The sequence below is a fragment of the Ctenopharyngodon idella genome, chromosome 4, assembly GCF_019924925.1.
Source record: "Ctenopharyngodon idella isolate HZGC_01 chromosome 4, HZGC01, whole genome shotgun sequence".
Classification (NCBI taxonomy): Eukaryota; Metazoa; Chordata; class Actinopteri; order Cypriniformes; family Xenocyprididae; genus Ctenopharyngodon; species Ctenopharyngodon idella.
The window spans coordinates 28,940,745-28,957,804 of record NC_067223.1 but is presented as its reverse complement, the minus strand read 5'-3'; the positions used below and the strand labels follow the sequence as shown (position 1 = coordinate 28,957,804).

Sequence of the window (17,060 nt, the reverse complement as noted above, 5' to 3'; positions counted from 1 at the left end):
TTTCACCTTCAACTTATAGTGAACGTGTCACTGCTGTAGGTTATTGTCACAGAGACTGGATCTCCTGTGCCAGTGTGTGTGTTTAAACAATTCACCATGGTAAATCACAGCATACACTCAACAACAGCTGCAGGCTGTCACACACTTGCTGCGTCTCTGGCCTCCATGTTACTTTTTACAGTGTGCGTGTGTGTGTGTGTTGGAGGCAGGTGGAGTATTTTTGACACAGCCGTGTGTGAGGACTCCCACTTGGCTGGTGGTCTAACACCTTCTCGGCACCCACTATGAGTTGTGTTTATTTAGTGTCTGTGTATAAACGTGTGTGTGTGTGTGTGTGTATTCCATCAATAGCAACTCAGGCTGGACATAAAAGTGCTTCAAATTATTATACTCAATCACAACAAAAAAAGCCAACACTACATAACCCATTATATACTACATAGTGAACAATTTACAATGCATACTAAACAAGTATTTAGGTGCTTGCAGGTCTAAAACTCACTACAGTGTTTTGCATGGTTGCTATGTGGTTGCTTTACTGGTCAAGGTCAAAACAGCCCATCCCGAAATGCATATAATATTCTCTTATTCAATGGAAGTCTATCATTTTATCATCCACCAAGTAAAAAAATCACAAGTTGAGCGCTTTAAAAGTGGAAAAAAAAATCACATAATTTGCCATACCATTATTTTTTGTACTACAAATAGTCTTTAATACGTGATAAAACAATAAAATAATAATAATCCAATTTAAAATAGCTATATAAAGAACCCATTTTAAACTTTTCTGTGTTGTTGTATCTTGAGAAGAAACCAACGAAACCACAAGTCTGAGATATCGTCATCAATTAATGGCTTTACAGAAAACTGCATTAGTCTTTTTGCAGTGAATTAAAACACAGTCGTAAACAACTCCGTTGAAATTCGAGACTTCCTCATTGTTTCCATCTCCAACTACTGCTTACTTTATCCGAGTACAAGGATATGCTTGAAGACTACGTGGAAAACAATCTTTAAAGTAGGTTTATGAAACTCAAGTTGGAGTCTCTTACAAGCAGGAAGACTCCTGGCACATCACAATGGCATATTCAGTTTCTGATGTTCTGGGCTTGGAAAAGTCGAGAATCACAGGACTGAAATAAAGACGACTGTGTCTTTTGTTACCAAAGCGCAAGAGTTTTTTTTAAATCCTGTGGCCTCCAGTTAGCAGACTGTCTTTCTGGGACTGTCACATGGAGAAGGCAATGCTAGATAAACTCTAGTCATAAACTTCTTGCGGAAGAGTGAGCAACACATGCAAAAACATGCTAGCAAGTGCATTTAGACTTAATTAAGCAATCTCGTGCTAACACGCTATTGCCTTTGGGTGTGGAAGCATTTGAAAACAAACTCCAGTTGAGTGAAATGCAATGCAAGTCAAACAGAGAGAATCCGATAAGTGCTATTAAATAATCTCCTGTCTTCCGCAGGTCAGATACAAGTGGAAAGTAAGAAAACCATTGTGGGAACAAACAATGTCTATGAATTGTTCTGGGTTTTTTTTTCCAGAATAAGTGAGAAACTTCAGGAACAACTCTATTCCAACAATTAAAAGCAAAGAAGGCTTAATGTCTTACCTTGTTGTAGTAGTGAAGCTGAACCGAATGCCACTGGCCATCGCTAACTCCACCTGGTACGAAAGGTGCAACAGTTGTTTTAGCCTCACCTAGGAGAAAAAGAAGGAAAAATATTACTTAAAAAAATGAGAGAAAGACATGTACATGTCGACATTGTATATGTATGCTACTGTACTTTGAAATTATAGTTTACCAACTTATAATTTAAAGTCACTAAGCTACTAACAAAAAGGAGCAAACTATGCTTCATCTATTTATGTGAGCAATATCTTTTTAACTACATATTAGATTACATAATCTATTTTTGCAGTGACTTTATGATATTTGTATTTATAATGACTTTATCTGACATAAAAAAGTAGGGTGATACAACAACAACAACAACAACAACAACACAAAATACAACTAATAAAAAGAATTATATCACTCAAATAAAAATAAATGAGTCAAAAACATAGTGACAAAAACAGAATTTAATTTAAATATTTTGCTTAAAAAACATTCTAACAAAACAGGGGTTCAAATGAATATGTAAATCTTTTTTGAAACAAATCATTTGCATGAACTGTCTGAACAAATTCCTTTAAATGAAGTTTCTGACCAACACTGCAATGTGTTAATCAACTGTAAGTTGGCCAAAATATACCAAAAGTATATTACTGTAAATGTTTAACATGCTGCATTTATGAGTACACTATAAAAGCAGACATAGCTCAAAGAGTGTATTTTGGCATGAGATAAAGGTGTTTTTTTTATATAAATTGTGTCTTTGTCACCTTTGGTCCAATATAAAGTCACTTAGTGGCTACAGCACAAAGCTTCTACCATAACAACTATCAATCATGTTTAGACATTCTCTCTCATCAATGAAGTTCATTCAGAGGGTAGGGGAGCAAAAATGTACATTGGGTTTAGAGGAATATTTACCCAAGGCAGGATTCCCTACTGGTATTCATAAAGACCATTTTATTTATTGTGGCCTCGTTGATAAACAATTGCAACATTGTCTAAGCTATTTTTTTTTTTAAAACCTAACATCCTTTTGATGAAATTTCATACATTCTTGGACCCTTTGATCACTGAAAAACTAAGAATGGTGGGCCAGCCCCTTGAACTGGTCAACAGAACAGTTTTAGTACAAGTGTCATGGGTTACAGCATGTAAAACAGGCTCCACAGCATGACACAGCATTGTTCTCTTTGTCTGGGAAAGATTTATGTGTGCTATAAGAGCAACAGTTCCATTATAGGGCTGTGCTCATCTTGTGTTATTTATAACTGCCTGTGAGCTAAAATGTTTGTGTGTGTGGGAGAGAGAGAGAGAGAGAGAGAGAGAGAGAGAGAGAGAGAGAGAGAATACATGTTTGCACAAATGTGTCTTCCCCTTCACATGCATGGAGACGTTAGAAAGACCAGTTGGGGTCACGGCATAGCCTCATTAAGGTTTGGACACTTTACGACTTATACATTCTTTGTTGTAAACACATCTACCTACAGCATTTTGTGACACATGAGTGCACAAACAAGCTGTTAAGCATGGCATGACGTCACCTCAGATCACGTATATTGTCAACATCACTGTCTGTTGTCCCAGGAGTAAATTTGACATACAGTCCAAAGACATACTCTATATAAGTACACAAACACATATGCAAATGCTTTGCAAAAACATTGAAAGTGCATGGTCCTCTTGTACATGCATAAGGTGCATTACTGTTGCTTTAACATACCTCAGTATTAAGGGAGTGAGAGTTATCTTCAAATGTTATAATGTGCCATTACACTGAGTATGTTATAATTTATGTAGCTAGCTGTAAACGTGTTGACAATTTGGCTAACTTTAGCTAACATGCTCTGCAAAATTATCTTCAAATTGTCAGTATGACAGTAGTTGACCTGAAAAAAGAAAACTGACCATAGTTGTTTACATGAATGCTAAAGCGCTAAAATGCTAAGAATGCATACTTGCATTGGCTTATGAATTGTGGTATGACACACAATAGGGCTTTTCACACTGCGCTTAACCCCAGGTTATCGTCGTTCTAAACACCGCTTTTAACCTCGGGTAAAGGAACGGTTCACACTTGTAATTTAGAAGCAAGGTTAGCACCGCTTTTTACCTGGGGTTATGAAACAATGCTGCAGAGCAGGGTTAGCACCGCCTTTGCGGTGCCAAACTTGTACAGTGTGAAACGATGCAGTGTTAGAATATTACAGCTAGACGCTTAGCCACAGACAACCAATCGCGTTCTCATATTTGCCTGCTTTGGACAGTCACAGAAACACTTTTCATTGTATATAAACAGTAAATTAATCGTTTGAGAGGAAAAATGTCAAATGCTGACAGAAAACGCGACAATTGAGTGAAGAAGAGATCGTTTCATACTTACCTTTATAGTCCGAAATGTCCATTCAGTATAAACTCGATAGTACAGTCGGCAATATGAGGATGCGCAACGCTAAAGCTATGTAAACAGGTCGTGTGCTGCATGCGTTTATCCAATCAATGACACTGACACCGCAAATATGCAAATAAGAATGTTAATCCAGGATGTAGGAATGTACAGTGTGAAACGTGAGCTCATGAATACCCAGGATTAATTGTTAACCCCAGGTAAATTATGAGCAGTGTGAAACGTGAAGCAAGATAACCCAGGATTCCGTTTATCCTGGGTTTAGAATGAACCAGGGTTAACTATTTCAAGTGTGAAAGCCCTAATGACATGTAAAATCAAGCTTGCATAACTAAAAGAGTTTGTGTTCATATACTTAAGTAGAGTATATTTTGATTATGGATGCATTAAATATCTGTGCTATATCGGTTATTGGCAAATAGTAGATTTTTCTATTGTATTGGTAAATATTGGATATATACATAGCAGTGAATATTGGATATTTATTTGTGCGTGCTCATTTCCCCCATTTTTACATATAGATTCTCAGTTTATCTTCTATAGGATAAAAACAATCATTGGCTTATCATATCAGCTAGATTTTTAATATCAGTGCATCTCTATTTTTTGATGCTAACTAATGTTGACCCTAAGGTGACTTGGGCTTCCTGTTTGTTACAGTGGTAGGCCTGTCGTACCTGCTGAGAAGGTGAGTTGAATCTGTTCCTCTATGATTTCCACAGCTATAAAGTCGTGTTTCTCGTTAAAACGACCGTTGTAGAGTAGAAGGGCGTTTCTCTCTCTTGTAGCAAACCTGGACAGAAGAAACATTGATCAGAACAACCAGAACTACAGGTTTTATTGAATGTGAACACTACCCCCTCATAAATATTAACTCTATCAAAGTTTGATTGCACTTATTTCCTCATATGTTAGAATTCAAGACCTAAACCATTTGAGCTACAAGAAACCTCGCAGCCAGACAGAAGAAATAACATCTATTAATCAAGGGAGGAAACGAAAAAAAAATCAGAAAGGAAGTAAACGTAAGGCCAGTGGTCCAGAAACAGGAAGTGGTTCCTCTGCCTTGGGCGGCACATCCCACCTCTATCATGCCTGGGCCGTGGCACAGAGGGCAGAGGAGTCAGAGACCAGCTGCACCACAGGAAAATGATACAAATAAAGAAAAACACTGATAAAGCTCTCTCAACACGTAGCCCTTCCTGTTTTTAGACAGCACAGGAGTCCAAATATTTCTCTAGTGACCCTGTCTCAACATTGTTGCTTAATATATCAGATAAAGCATCGTTTTCGACTTTACAAATTGATTTTAAACAAATTATCCACATCTTTCTAGCTTTAAAATACTCAACAGCTAAACATAATTGTACATAAAGGGCAAAAATGATTTGAGCTTGACATCAGAATTATCAATATGTGACCCAGAACGAGTAGAAGATGAGTCCAGGCATGCTAACCAGCCAGACAGAGCTCAAGGGCTCCTTATGCAACCTCTTCAACAAATTAGACTTTACAGCATGCAAAGCTTTGGCCAGACGTGTCAGTGTAACAAGAAGATAAACAGGGGCATGACACTGAGTTCATAAGCAATTTTCTTGTCAAATATAGCCCAGTACTTACATGAAGGAAACAGTGAAGTGGAATCTCTGTCTCAGGCCTCGGAAGGTAATGAAGGACTGTCCCGGAAAGCTGCGGGTTGTCATCTCACAGAAAGGTTTCTCATACTCTCCAGAAGGGCAGTTGCACGTAAAGCCACCCACTAGCAAGTTGACACACTCACCTCCATTTTTACAAACCCCAGGAACACAGCGACCAGAGCGGGCATCTACTTCACAGTTCTCACCTACAGAGGATTGTCAGAAGTTTGTAAACTTGTAGTGAACTTAAAGTATTAAAAGTTTAGGAACACTGACATCTTTGATCACTGTAGCACAAGGTATATTGTTACAGAGGAATGTAGTCCAAGCTTCTATGACTGGACTACAAACGGTGTCTCAGGCTCTGTTTACACCTGGTATTAAGATGCATTTTGTTCGATCGGATCCCTGTTTACACCTGGTATTTAATCTGTCTATTTTGTCCACTTTCAACAACTTCTGTCCTGGTTTCTTCGAGGGGAAGGTCTATGGGTGGGTAAATGTTTAGGTTTTTTTTCGATCTTTCGATCCAATGGACAAAATAAGCTCATGCAATTTACATATGAACGCGAAAGGAGATGACAGAAAAACACACTGAGAGCAGCAGCTTTTGTTTCTGCTCTGAAAGCCGTAAGATCACGCTGAACGCTGTGAGTGTTAGAAATCAGGAATGGTGAGAGAACATTGTGCTATGTGGTATTGTGGTATTGTGGTATGTTTTTCATCTTCAAACCAAACTTCTCAAAGCTTAAATCCCGTCTGGCTAGTGCTCTTCCCATAACATTTACGCGTTAGGTCAGTAGTCGGAAAGTAGGTGGTCTTTTGTGGCTGTTCGAATGCATTTGACCACATGAGCGTCTACACTACAAAAACAATCCAGTTGAATGCGTTTTGTACTACCACTGGAAGTGGTAGAAAGTGGACAAGCTCAAAATGTTTTACACCCCGTTTACATATGGGAAAGCACTGTCGGATCAGTGAGAAAGCATCTTCACTGATCCGACACTATACTGCAGGGCTCTTCTGCTCTTGTTCTGGAGGGCCAGTGAGACTCCTGCTGAGTTTAGCTTAAACCTAATCCAGACAAACCCCAACTAGCTAATCAAGGTGTTCAGAATTACTTCAAATTACAGTCAGGTGTGTTGAATTGCAATTGGTACTAAATTCTGCAGGACACTAGCCCTCCAGAACTGGAGCTGAAGAGTTCTTCTATACTGGCCTTAAATCAAAGTTTGAGCCCTTACTTAGTTTCAGCTTTCCATACGGAAGCACTTGACAATCCAAAAGTTCCTCTATGGCACCACCAATTCCCTTACCGAAGATGGACACACAGCTCATGCAGTGTTATATATCAGCCATTATCCAGACAAGATCTGGACAAAGGGTGTTTATGTGTGGCGGGGGAACAGGATGGCAGTCCCTGTGCCTGTAATGACCCCTGATTTCCTTGGGATAATCTTTCTCTTGGAGGGAAATAGACAGATCTATTTCCCTCTAATGTGAGAAAGCCAGAAAGGGATAGATGTTGAGAGTCAGGCTGTCATCGCCATCATAATGGATGCAGAATACCTGGAGTTGAACTGTGACCTTCAAAGCACTGAAGGAGGTGATTAGAGGGGTAATTGGCCTTGATAAAGAAGGGGGAGGTGGGTAGGAATGAGAGAGGAGCCTCCCAATTGGAGATTGATCAGCTATAGCCATCACAGTCTTTCATGTTATATTCATTTTGTGTCTTTAAGACACAAAGCTTTATTTGACATGGTATGGCCTATCTGATCTTCGCTCAAAATTCAATAAGTCCCTCACAGGTGGACACATCATTCCTCTTGTTTGTCCACCTGTGACATGGACATCCTGACTTTTGGTTGCTCTGGTGGTTTCCCTATTTGTGGTTTATTCCAAATGACTGACGGTTCAAACCTCAGGTTCTCCAGGGCAGCATTCCTTCAGCTCCTGACAAAACACCGCTCCCTAACCACAAACCACCTATTCCTGCAAGTGTACTAAACATACAAATGCTGTGTGCCATAACACGTTTTGCACTCACCTGTGAAGTCCTCTAGACACTCGCAGGTGTACCCTCCTTCTCGACTGCGGCAGCGGCCATTGTTGCGGCATGGCCCTGAGTAGCACAGGTCAATCTCGGTCTCGCAGTAGTCGCCGGTAAAGCCAGCCGGACAACGGCAGCGCAGGCCATTAATGGGATGGATTGGTCTGAAGAGAACAGTGTCAGAAGCTATGAAAGGTGGAGAGCTGTCGAACTTTAATACAGAGACACATTTCATGTAGTTTTCGCAAGGTTCCCGCAGGCAGATGTTGTCATCAAACGGAAGGACACTTTGGCTGGAGATTTTCCGTAACAGAGTTCGGTTCAGGTAGATTTGCTCCTGAAGTTCTTCCGAAGGGAAGTAGCGATCGGGAGCTCCTCCAGGAAGCAAGGCAGAGAAGGTTACATTGAGGATGTTGCCGCTGACATCCGTGTCATTCTGGACGTTGAAGACGAAAACTCCTTCGCGACTAGTTGAGAGGACTGCTGCCACACCTTCGGCAAATAGAGAGAGCAGAGGGGATAGGAAGCGTTCCTGGGACATGTTCTCCAGACGGACCGTGATGCTGTTCGTTAGCATCTCGTCAGTGATGATGGTCACACGGAGAGTACAGAAGGCTGTCACTTGGTGGATACCATCTAAAAAGGATAGAAATAACCAACCGTTAGTAATTCAGTTTTGCATTCCATGAAAACACAACCTGCCTCTAGTCTTAGAATGTTGGAATTTTGGAATGGTAGTCAGCTGCTTCCGGAAGTTAACAGTATACTCTTTTTACGCTGAGAAAGTCTGAATACTGTTTTGGGTTGGAGAAGAAAGCATGTTAACAGACAGGATTACTACAAATTTGCACCACAATTAGACAGATCATCTTGGTATCTTGCTTCAGGACACAAACTCGTCTTCTCTGTTGAAACTAATGCTACAAAAACCTCAGAAATGATGGAGACTTGACAACCGTAAAACACTGTGAATGCTTACTTCCACAAAAGTACAAAACGGATTGGAATGCTTATTATGGGATTGTACATGACCTTAATTATGGGGCTTCACACTGACTGACAACATTTAGCATGTATATATTTTCAGGTTGCTTCCACATTGCTGATTTCATGCTTGTCACTGAGGTTGAGCTGCAGAGCAGCAGACTTTATGCTACACTGGCCATACCTTTGCTATACTTTCAGCACAAGTGCGCAAGAAATTATGAATTTTCTTATTTTTGCTTATGACATTACAGTGTAAAACTGAGTTCCAAAGCCTTTGTCCAAAGAGATAGTTCAGCTAAAAATGAAAATCATCATTTACTCAACCTCATGGTGCTCCAGACCTGTATGACTTTCTTTTGTGAAACATAAAGAAAAACAATTTTGAAGAATGTTTCAACTGTTTTTTCTTCACAAAGTGTAGAAATTTAACATAGAGAATATCGAACTATCACCACTGAGCTGCCTGGAGTAATTTAGTCCAGGTCTGATTAAAGCAATCTTAAGTTGCATAGCCATATCTGATCTCAATCCCACTATTTTCCTGTGGATAGAATGAATTTGACAGGAAGCTCCCACAAGTACCGCACTGGCTTTTCTGTTTTGCTAAGGGAACAACTGCAGAACAGGTGGTATATCCAATTAATACCCCCGGCAAAACAATGCGGCTAAGACCTTTCAAATATGGAGGTGTCATGTGTCTTTTAGTTGAGTTATGTGTCTCTAAATTATATCACAGCCATAAATCTCAAAAGAAGGGGGGTGTAGGACAGTCACCATTCCCAGTAAATGGGTCACATTCCCAACTCTGTCTGTATGTACTGTAGTGCACTGTGTTAGGTACACTAAAGTTGCACAGGATGACATAAGCACATTGCTTTGACTTCAAAGTGCAGGCCTAACCTGATACAATTTTTTCAACGATAACATGATGTTTCTAATTTAGATTTCATTTCTAGTTATCACAAGAAAACTCCTTTGAACCCCTTTAACTATTTTAAAGTTACTTCATAACTTTGAAAGTAACTGTTATAGTTACTTTCAATTGTGCCTGCTTTTCTTGTGAAATGAATCTATAATCTGACACACCATTTTGAAAGTGCATTTGCACACACATAAGTAAGAAAAAAATCCTTACTGCTTTCTCTCTCTCATTATTCTTTTTATTCCTTACTGTAGGCACAGAGAACATCATTTTATCAACAGGGGAGGATGCTAATGAAAATGTCTGCTGGCACCCAGCCTAACAAAACAGGAATATCATATCCAGTTTTTGTGCTGTTCTGAGATGAAGGATGGATCTGACAGATACAGGATAGAGAAATGTGTTTTTAAACACTGTATTCTAGACATCTCCAACAGCTCTTGCTCTGATTCCAAACTACACAAAAATAATTCAAAGTCATCAGGAATTTCAAATAAAGTAATAGGATTAACTAGATTTCTTCTAAAGAAAGAGCATCTTCTTAGTTTAACCCACTCACTATATCAAAATATCAGTGTTTATAAGTAGTTGAGACAAAAGTAAGACAGAACATGTTTTCTTGATTTTTTTATGAGCTTTCCACCTGACATTGCAGCACGGTATATATTTAGTCTGTCAGCTGTTCACTTGGTATCAATGTAAAGTTGTGTTGCTGTCAGTAACCAGTCAAAGGTTGTTGTCATGTAAAACGCCCTCATGTCCCTCTCATGGATAGATGAACTCTGTTACCCCTTGTAAATAAAGAAGTACACTTTAACATACTTTTAAAAAGTGTACTTATTACGTAAATAGAAATATACTTAAGTGGAAATTTAATGTCAAAAGTAAAGTGAATTTAATGTTTTTGGACACTTGCATGTTAATTAATGCAACTTGTGAAGTCATGATTAAGAGCTCATCGCATTCGAAATGGGAGGGCGTTCATGTGCAATTTTTACCTAGTAAACTCGTATTTACAATAATTCTGAGAGCACTTGAAGGCAGCATAAGTATATAATGATTTAAATATATATTAAATACAATTATTTGGACCTAAGAGTGCTTTTTTCACCCAGTTATGTGAGACTTAAGTACCTATTTATATGTAATTTCACATCTATTGTCTTTGAAATATGGATAAAGTGTACTGCCAAATGTAATACAGTAACCTAAACCTCATTCCTATTGAATCTTGCATGACATATATTTAAATATATTTGTAATTACATGTTTGTAATAATTAAGTTGCAGTTTAGAACATTTAAAATATATTAACTTTGACTGTCATACTGAATAACACACTACAGTTAAAATTATAATCAAGTACTTTACATGTGCTTTAGTATGCTAATCAACACATCAAAATCAGGGTACTTTTTTAAAGCATGACAAAAGATTATTAAATTATAATAATTTAAAATGTACTTTAAAGTAAAACTTTTGACATTATTACAAAGTGCATTTTTAAAAGAGTACTTAAGTGTTTTAAAAAACATTATATTAGCACATCATTAATCAAGACATCAAGATTAATCAAGTTTATGAAGTATTATTATTACTTTATGATGCTGCAACAAACTGTTTGATAACTTTTATTATTATACACTCATACACACAAACATTCAGATAAACAAAATTAATTTAATATGTATGTGTTGGTGTGGTGTACGTTGATGTTTAACTTGAAGTTGTTAAGTGTGCGATACGCCTCACACTATCTTATCACAGGTACTGGAAGAAAGCCACAGATATTCCAGCTGTCACAATGATTGACAAGGGTTTCTTCCTCTCAGAGCAGCGTCTCATGTAACTCAAGCTGACTAATGTAATTATGTGGAGAACATGGAATAACGAACACTGCCATTAGTGTTCCCTGTCATTATCCAAAACGGTCGGTCAAAGAGCAGTGATCTGACACAAACAGGACAGAGGTGCAGTCCAGTGTTTAAGAGTCTGTCAGGGGTGGATTGGCATGAAATGAGTGTTCCTCTTGTTGGCAAAGGATGACTAAAGAACTGGTATGCAAGACGAGACAAGCATAATTGCACATCCTAAACAGCTCTGCTCGATTTGTGGTTAAAATAGTTGAAAATCAATGATGTTTCTATAGATGTTCAAAGGATAGTTCACCAAAAAAATGAAAATTTTGTCATCATTTACTCACCCTCATGTTGTTCCAAACCTGTATGAGTTTCTTTGTTCTGTGTAACACAAAATAAGATATTTTGAAGAATGTTGGTAACCAGACAGTTGAGGACAGCCATTGACTTCCATAGTATTTTTGTCCTACTATGGAAGTCAATGGCTAACATCAACTGTTTGGTTACCAACATTCTTCAAAATATCTTCTTTTGTTTTCAACAGACGAAAGAAACTCATGCAGGTTTGGAACAACATGAGGGTGAATAAGTGATGACAAAATTTTCATTTTTGGGTGAATTGTCCCTTTTTATGTCTTAAATTAGACATACAAGTAAACAATCATCACATCACATCTTTCATTAAGAGATGCTGCCCAGGGCAGCAATGTTAAAAACAAGTCATTAAATGAGTGTAGGAGATGTAGCTGTTGTAGGTGAGGTACATATCTTCAGGAGCCAATGAAAATCAGTTTGTGTGCCAATGTGACAGTCAGCATTCTACGGCCCTCCCTCAAGTTCAAATGTTTGAATCACAACAAAGGAAGCAAAGGTGCCGCCCACTGAGCCAATAACACTTGAGGAACCCGCCCATGAATCTCTCCCGTTTCTACAACTCAGTGACCTGCTTTAGGAACGGTGAGACAAAACCATGTGACTTTCTTTTGTCTTCCTCTAATAAATAGATACACACATACACAGGGTGTGAATTGCTAAGGACCCAGGAGTATGAAATCCAAACAATACTTATTGTTATAATGTGTTTTATGTGTTGCAAAACACCAAATATTACAACACTGCCACCTGACTGCACTTAATAAGATTTTTATGATGTTTAAGCTATGCTTGCAAATCAAGATTTAATATGTGTAGTCATACGGCAGTAAATCTTACCATGATTTTGATACGCTGAGATAAAAACATTTATGCTTTTAGTGAAAGTGACTTGCACATAAGGGACGCAACAAACGATTTGTTCTAAAGAAGCTGTAACATGAGAAGTTCCAAAATTGTTGGAATACAGGCTAGAATTTTTTTTTATAACAAAAATTTATAATAATTGTTTATTAAATAAATATAGAGTAGAACCGGGGAAAAAAAATACTGTAAAGTATTAATTTACTGACCTGAAGAACATTTTAAAATGCATAATAACCAAAGTAACTATTGCCACATCTCTCTATAATACAACTGGTTAATCGGAAATTTTGTATATTTTTGTGCAGTGACCACTCAACTGTATAACTGACTGTTGTCCCAGGGAATAATCTGACTCTGCCTAACTGAGCTAGTTGCAGAGCTAGATGCTCTCTGCACTAAGACTGATCTAAACACCTACATGCACTGTTGGCATAAATGGGAAATGACAAACTGCTAAATATAGATCAAGTTGTATTCAATGAAGTATTAAAAAAAATGCTAATATTACTAGATTAACATTGTGCATCATTAGTAAAATGTATATTCAACTACAGCCTAAATGGCCTTTTTAATTTAAATCCCTTAGAGAGACATACAGTTGGGACTGTTGCTAGGCGTAGAAGGGTTCTCACCGGCGTAAAACCACATGAGACTCTGATACTTTGCACAGTAAGGTGTTTTAAATAAAAACACGCCTCAGAGTCACTGATTAACCTGAAGAATGACACTGAGAGAGGGGATAAAACATTCTTGGCCTTCCAGGAAACTACCTTGATGCAAAATTGTGGCTGTAATTTTCTTTGTCGAGAGTAATTAATCAGTTTTTGTGATAAGGACTTCACTTGTCATTGCCAAGCGTTTGTTGACGAAGGGTTAGACAGATGAGGTCCCTTTTATGCAAGATTTTGAGGGCCATGTTCAAACATGTTTGTGATTGTTGTGTTTGAGTGGTTCTTTCTAACTCACACCCTCACACACATACAAAACCTCAAATTTCACACATTACCCCGTCTCTGAACCCCTCTGGCCCTCACTGCAGGGAACATGAGGGCGAGACGTTATCAGATGTACCCGGTGTTTCCATCGGCCAGATGGGACCAGGCGTTTAATGAATGGGTAAAACGAGATTACAACTCGTTGACATCATCACCACCTACTCTGGCTTCAGAACCAACAGATGGAGCAGAGGGGAGGATGAGCATTTATTTTGTAATGCATAGAGAACCATGAGGCTATTGATTTTTGGTGGAGACGCATCTGGAAGTATTCAACAATTACAGAATGGACATCTCTCAAATGTTCTACAGGCAATTGTCAGAGAAGATGGCATATTTAATATGATGCAAACGAAAAAGAAGATGCGAGTGACACAAGTAGAGTCTGTTTATTGGGCCACATCTGTGAAACAAGCATCCATCAAAAGCCTAATATGTCATAATATTGTCTACCAGGTGAAACAATTCCAGTGGGCAAAAATGAGTACAACATACGGTATACAACTAAGCAACTTCATTGTTCATTTGGATTAAATACAGTATCTAGTCTAACTAAAGTCTGTTACTGTCAATCTCCCTAAACATTTAAGAACTGCAGCCATCTACCATATCAGGGTAATCCAGGAGCGATAAGGGCGCCTGGGTGTAGATGTCTGCTATGACAGCTCTGAGGAGAGAGGGATGAGAGATAGATAATGGAGGAAAGAGGTGATGAGCCAGAATGTAGTGCATGCACCTACAGTAGTCACGAGCAGGCTTTGTTCCCAGAGAGCGCACTTGAGTTTTGAGAGAGTGCTCCATGTTGACTTTGAAAACCCTCTTGTTTTTATATCAAGAGTGGGTGACAGTAGCGGCACACTGCTGCCAAAGCTAGACTTGTCCAACTCAACATCCTCTACACAGTGAGGGCAGCTGGAGTCATGGTGTCTTTTCCTGTTCCACTCTCCACTGAAAGAGATGCATGCCTCTGCTTGGCTTGCTGGGATTAGTCGGTTCTCAGAGAAGGACCGCATGCACACAAAAGACTTTATTCAGCCTGGGGAAGAGGGAGGAGGTGGGCAGACTACAGATGTACATCTCTCTAGCCTGTAACAGGTGGGATTACAAAACAGACCTGGCTGCAGTGAGATCAGTCCTGGAGTGCAGGGGGAGGGTTGATCAAAGCAGACTCCATGTCTACTGAGAAGTCTCAAGACCCAGAGTAATGCAGTCTTAAGCTAAACTGACAGACTAGTGAACTAGATATTCAACAGTTAGTCAAGTGTTCGCACTATGGAAATGAATATTCATCAGTTAGTCTAGTGTTTAGACTACTGAAATGGATTTCATCAGTTAGTCTAGTGTTCAGACTACTGAAATGGATTTTCAACAGTTAGTCTAGTGTTAAGAATGCTGAAAGGATTATTTAACATTTAGTCTAATGTTCAGACTACTGAAATTAATTTTCAACAGTTAGTCTAGTGTTAAGAATGCTGAAAGGATTATTTAACATTTAGTCTAATGTTCAGACTACTGAAATGGATTTTCAAGTTAGTCTAGTGTTCAGACTACTGAAACTGATTTTCATCAGTCTAGTGTTCAGACTACTGAAATGAATTTTCAACAGTTAGTCTAGTGTTTAGACTACTGAAACTGATTTTCATCAGTCTAGTGTTCAGACTACTGAAATTAATTTTCAACAGTTAGTCTAGTGTTCAGACTACTGAAATGGATTTTCATCAGTTAGTCCAGTGTTCAGACTACTGAAATGAATTTTCATCAGTTAGTCTAGTGTTCAGACTACTGAAATGAATTTTCAACAGTTAGTCTAGTGTTCAGACTACTAAAATGAATTTTCAACAGTTAGTCTAGTGTTCAGACTACGGAAATGGATTTTCAAGTTAGTCTAGTGTTCAGACTACTGAAATGGATTTCCATCAGTTAGTCTAGTGTTCAGACTACTGAAATTGATTTTCAGTAGTTAATCTAGTGTTCAGACTACTGGAATGGATTTTCATCAGTTAGTCTAGTGTTCAGACTACTGAAATGATTATTTAACAGTTAGTCTAGTGTTCAGACTATTGAAATGGATTTTCAAGTTAGTCTAGTGTTCAGACTACTGAAATTGATTTTCATCAGTTAGTCTGGTGTTCAGACTACTGAAATGGATTTCCATCAGTTAATCTAGTGTTCAGACTACTGAAATTGATTTTCAGTAGTTAATCTAGTGTTCAGGCTACTGAAATAAATTTTAGTAGTCAGTTACATGTTCGGACTACTGAAACAGATTTAGTAGTCAATTTAGCGTTCAGACTACTGACATTCATTTGCTGTAATTAAACTAGTGTTTAGACAGCTAAAATGTATATTTAATAATTAATTTAGCTTTCAGACTATTGAAATGGATTTTCATCAGTTAGTCTAGTGTTCAGACTACTGAAATGGATTTTCAACAGTTAGTCCAGTGTTCAGACAACTGAAATGGATTTTCAAGTTAGTCTAGTGTTCAGACTACTGAAACGGATTTTCATCAGTCTGGTGTTCAGACTACTGAAATGAATTTTCAACAGTTAGTCTAGTGTTCAGACTACTGAAATGGATTTTCATCAGTTAGTCTAGTGTTCAGACTACTGAAATGGATTTTCAACAGTTAGTCTAGTGTTCAGACAACTGAAATGGATTTTCAAGTTAGTCTAGTGTTCAGACTACTGAAACGGATTTTCATCAGTCTGGTGTTCAGACTACTGAAATGAATTTTCAACAGTTAGTCTAGTGTTCAGACTACTGAAATGGATTTTCATCAGTTAGTCTAGTGTTCAGACTACTGAAATGGATTTTCATCAGTTAGTCTAGTGTTAAGAATACTGAAATGATTATTTAACAGTTAGTCTAGTGTTCAGACTACTGAAATGAATTTTCAACAGTTAGTCTAGTGTTCAGACTACTGAAATTGATTTTCATCAGTTGGTCTGGTGTTCAGACTACTGAAATGGATTTTCAACAGTTAGTCCAGTGTTCAGACAACTGAAATGGATTTTCAAGTTAGTCTAGTGTTCAGACTACTGAAACGGATTTTCATCAGTCTGGTGTTCAGACTACTGAAATGAATTTTCAACAGTTAGTCTAGTGTTCAGACTACTGAAACGGATTTTCATCAGTCTGGTGTTCAGACTACTGAAATGAATTTTCAACAGTTAGTCTAGTGTTCAGACTACTGAAATGAATTTTCAACAGTTAGTCTAGTGTTCAGACTACTGAAATTGATTTTCATCAGTTGGTCTGGTGTTCAGACTACTGAAATGGATTTTCAACAGTTAGTCCAGTGTTCAGACAACTGAAATGGATTTTCAAGTTAGTCTAGTG

At 38.1% G+C, this 17,060-nt stretch overlaps 1 protein-coding gene across 5 annotated transcripts in view; it reads right to left on the bottom strand.

The window, feature by feature from the left end:
* The window catches only part of celsr1a (cadherin EGF LAG seven-pass G-type receptor 1a), a 107,330-nt gene that overhangs the window by 56,012 nt on the left and 34,258 nt on the right, over window positions 1-17,060 (bottom strand). For all 5 annotated transcript variants that reach the window (XM_051891179.1, XM_051891182.1, XM_051891183.1 and 2 more), the window contains exons 2-5: window positions 7,714-8,352; window positions 5,650-5,872; window positions 4,707-4,822; window positions 1,617-1,705 (exon numbers count right to left, since the gene is read on the bottom strand). In XM_051891179.1, coding sequence (XP_051747139.1) covers window positions 1,617-1,705; window positions 4,707-4,822; window positions 5,650-5,872; window positions 7,714-8,352 — 1,067 coding nt within the window. The remainder of the gene's footprint in view (window positions 1-1,616; window positions 1,706-4,706; window positions 4,823-5,649; window positions 5,873-7,713; window positions 8,353-17,060) is intronic.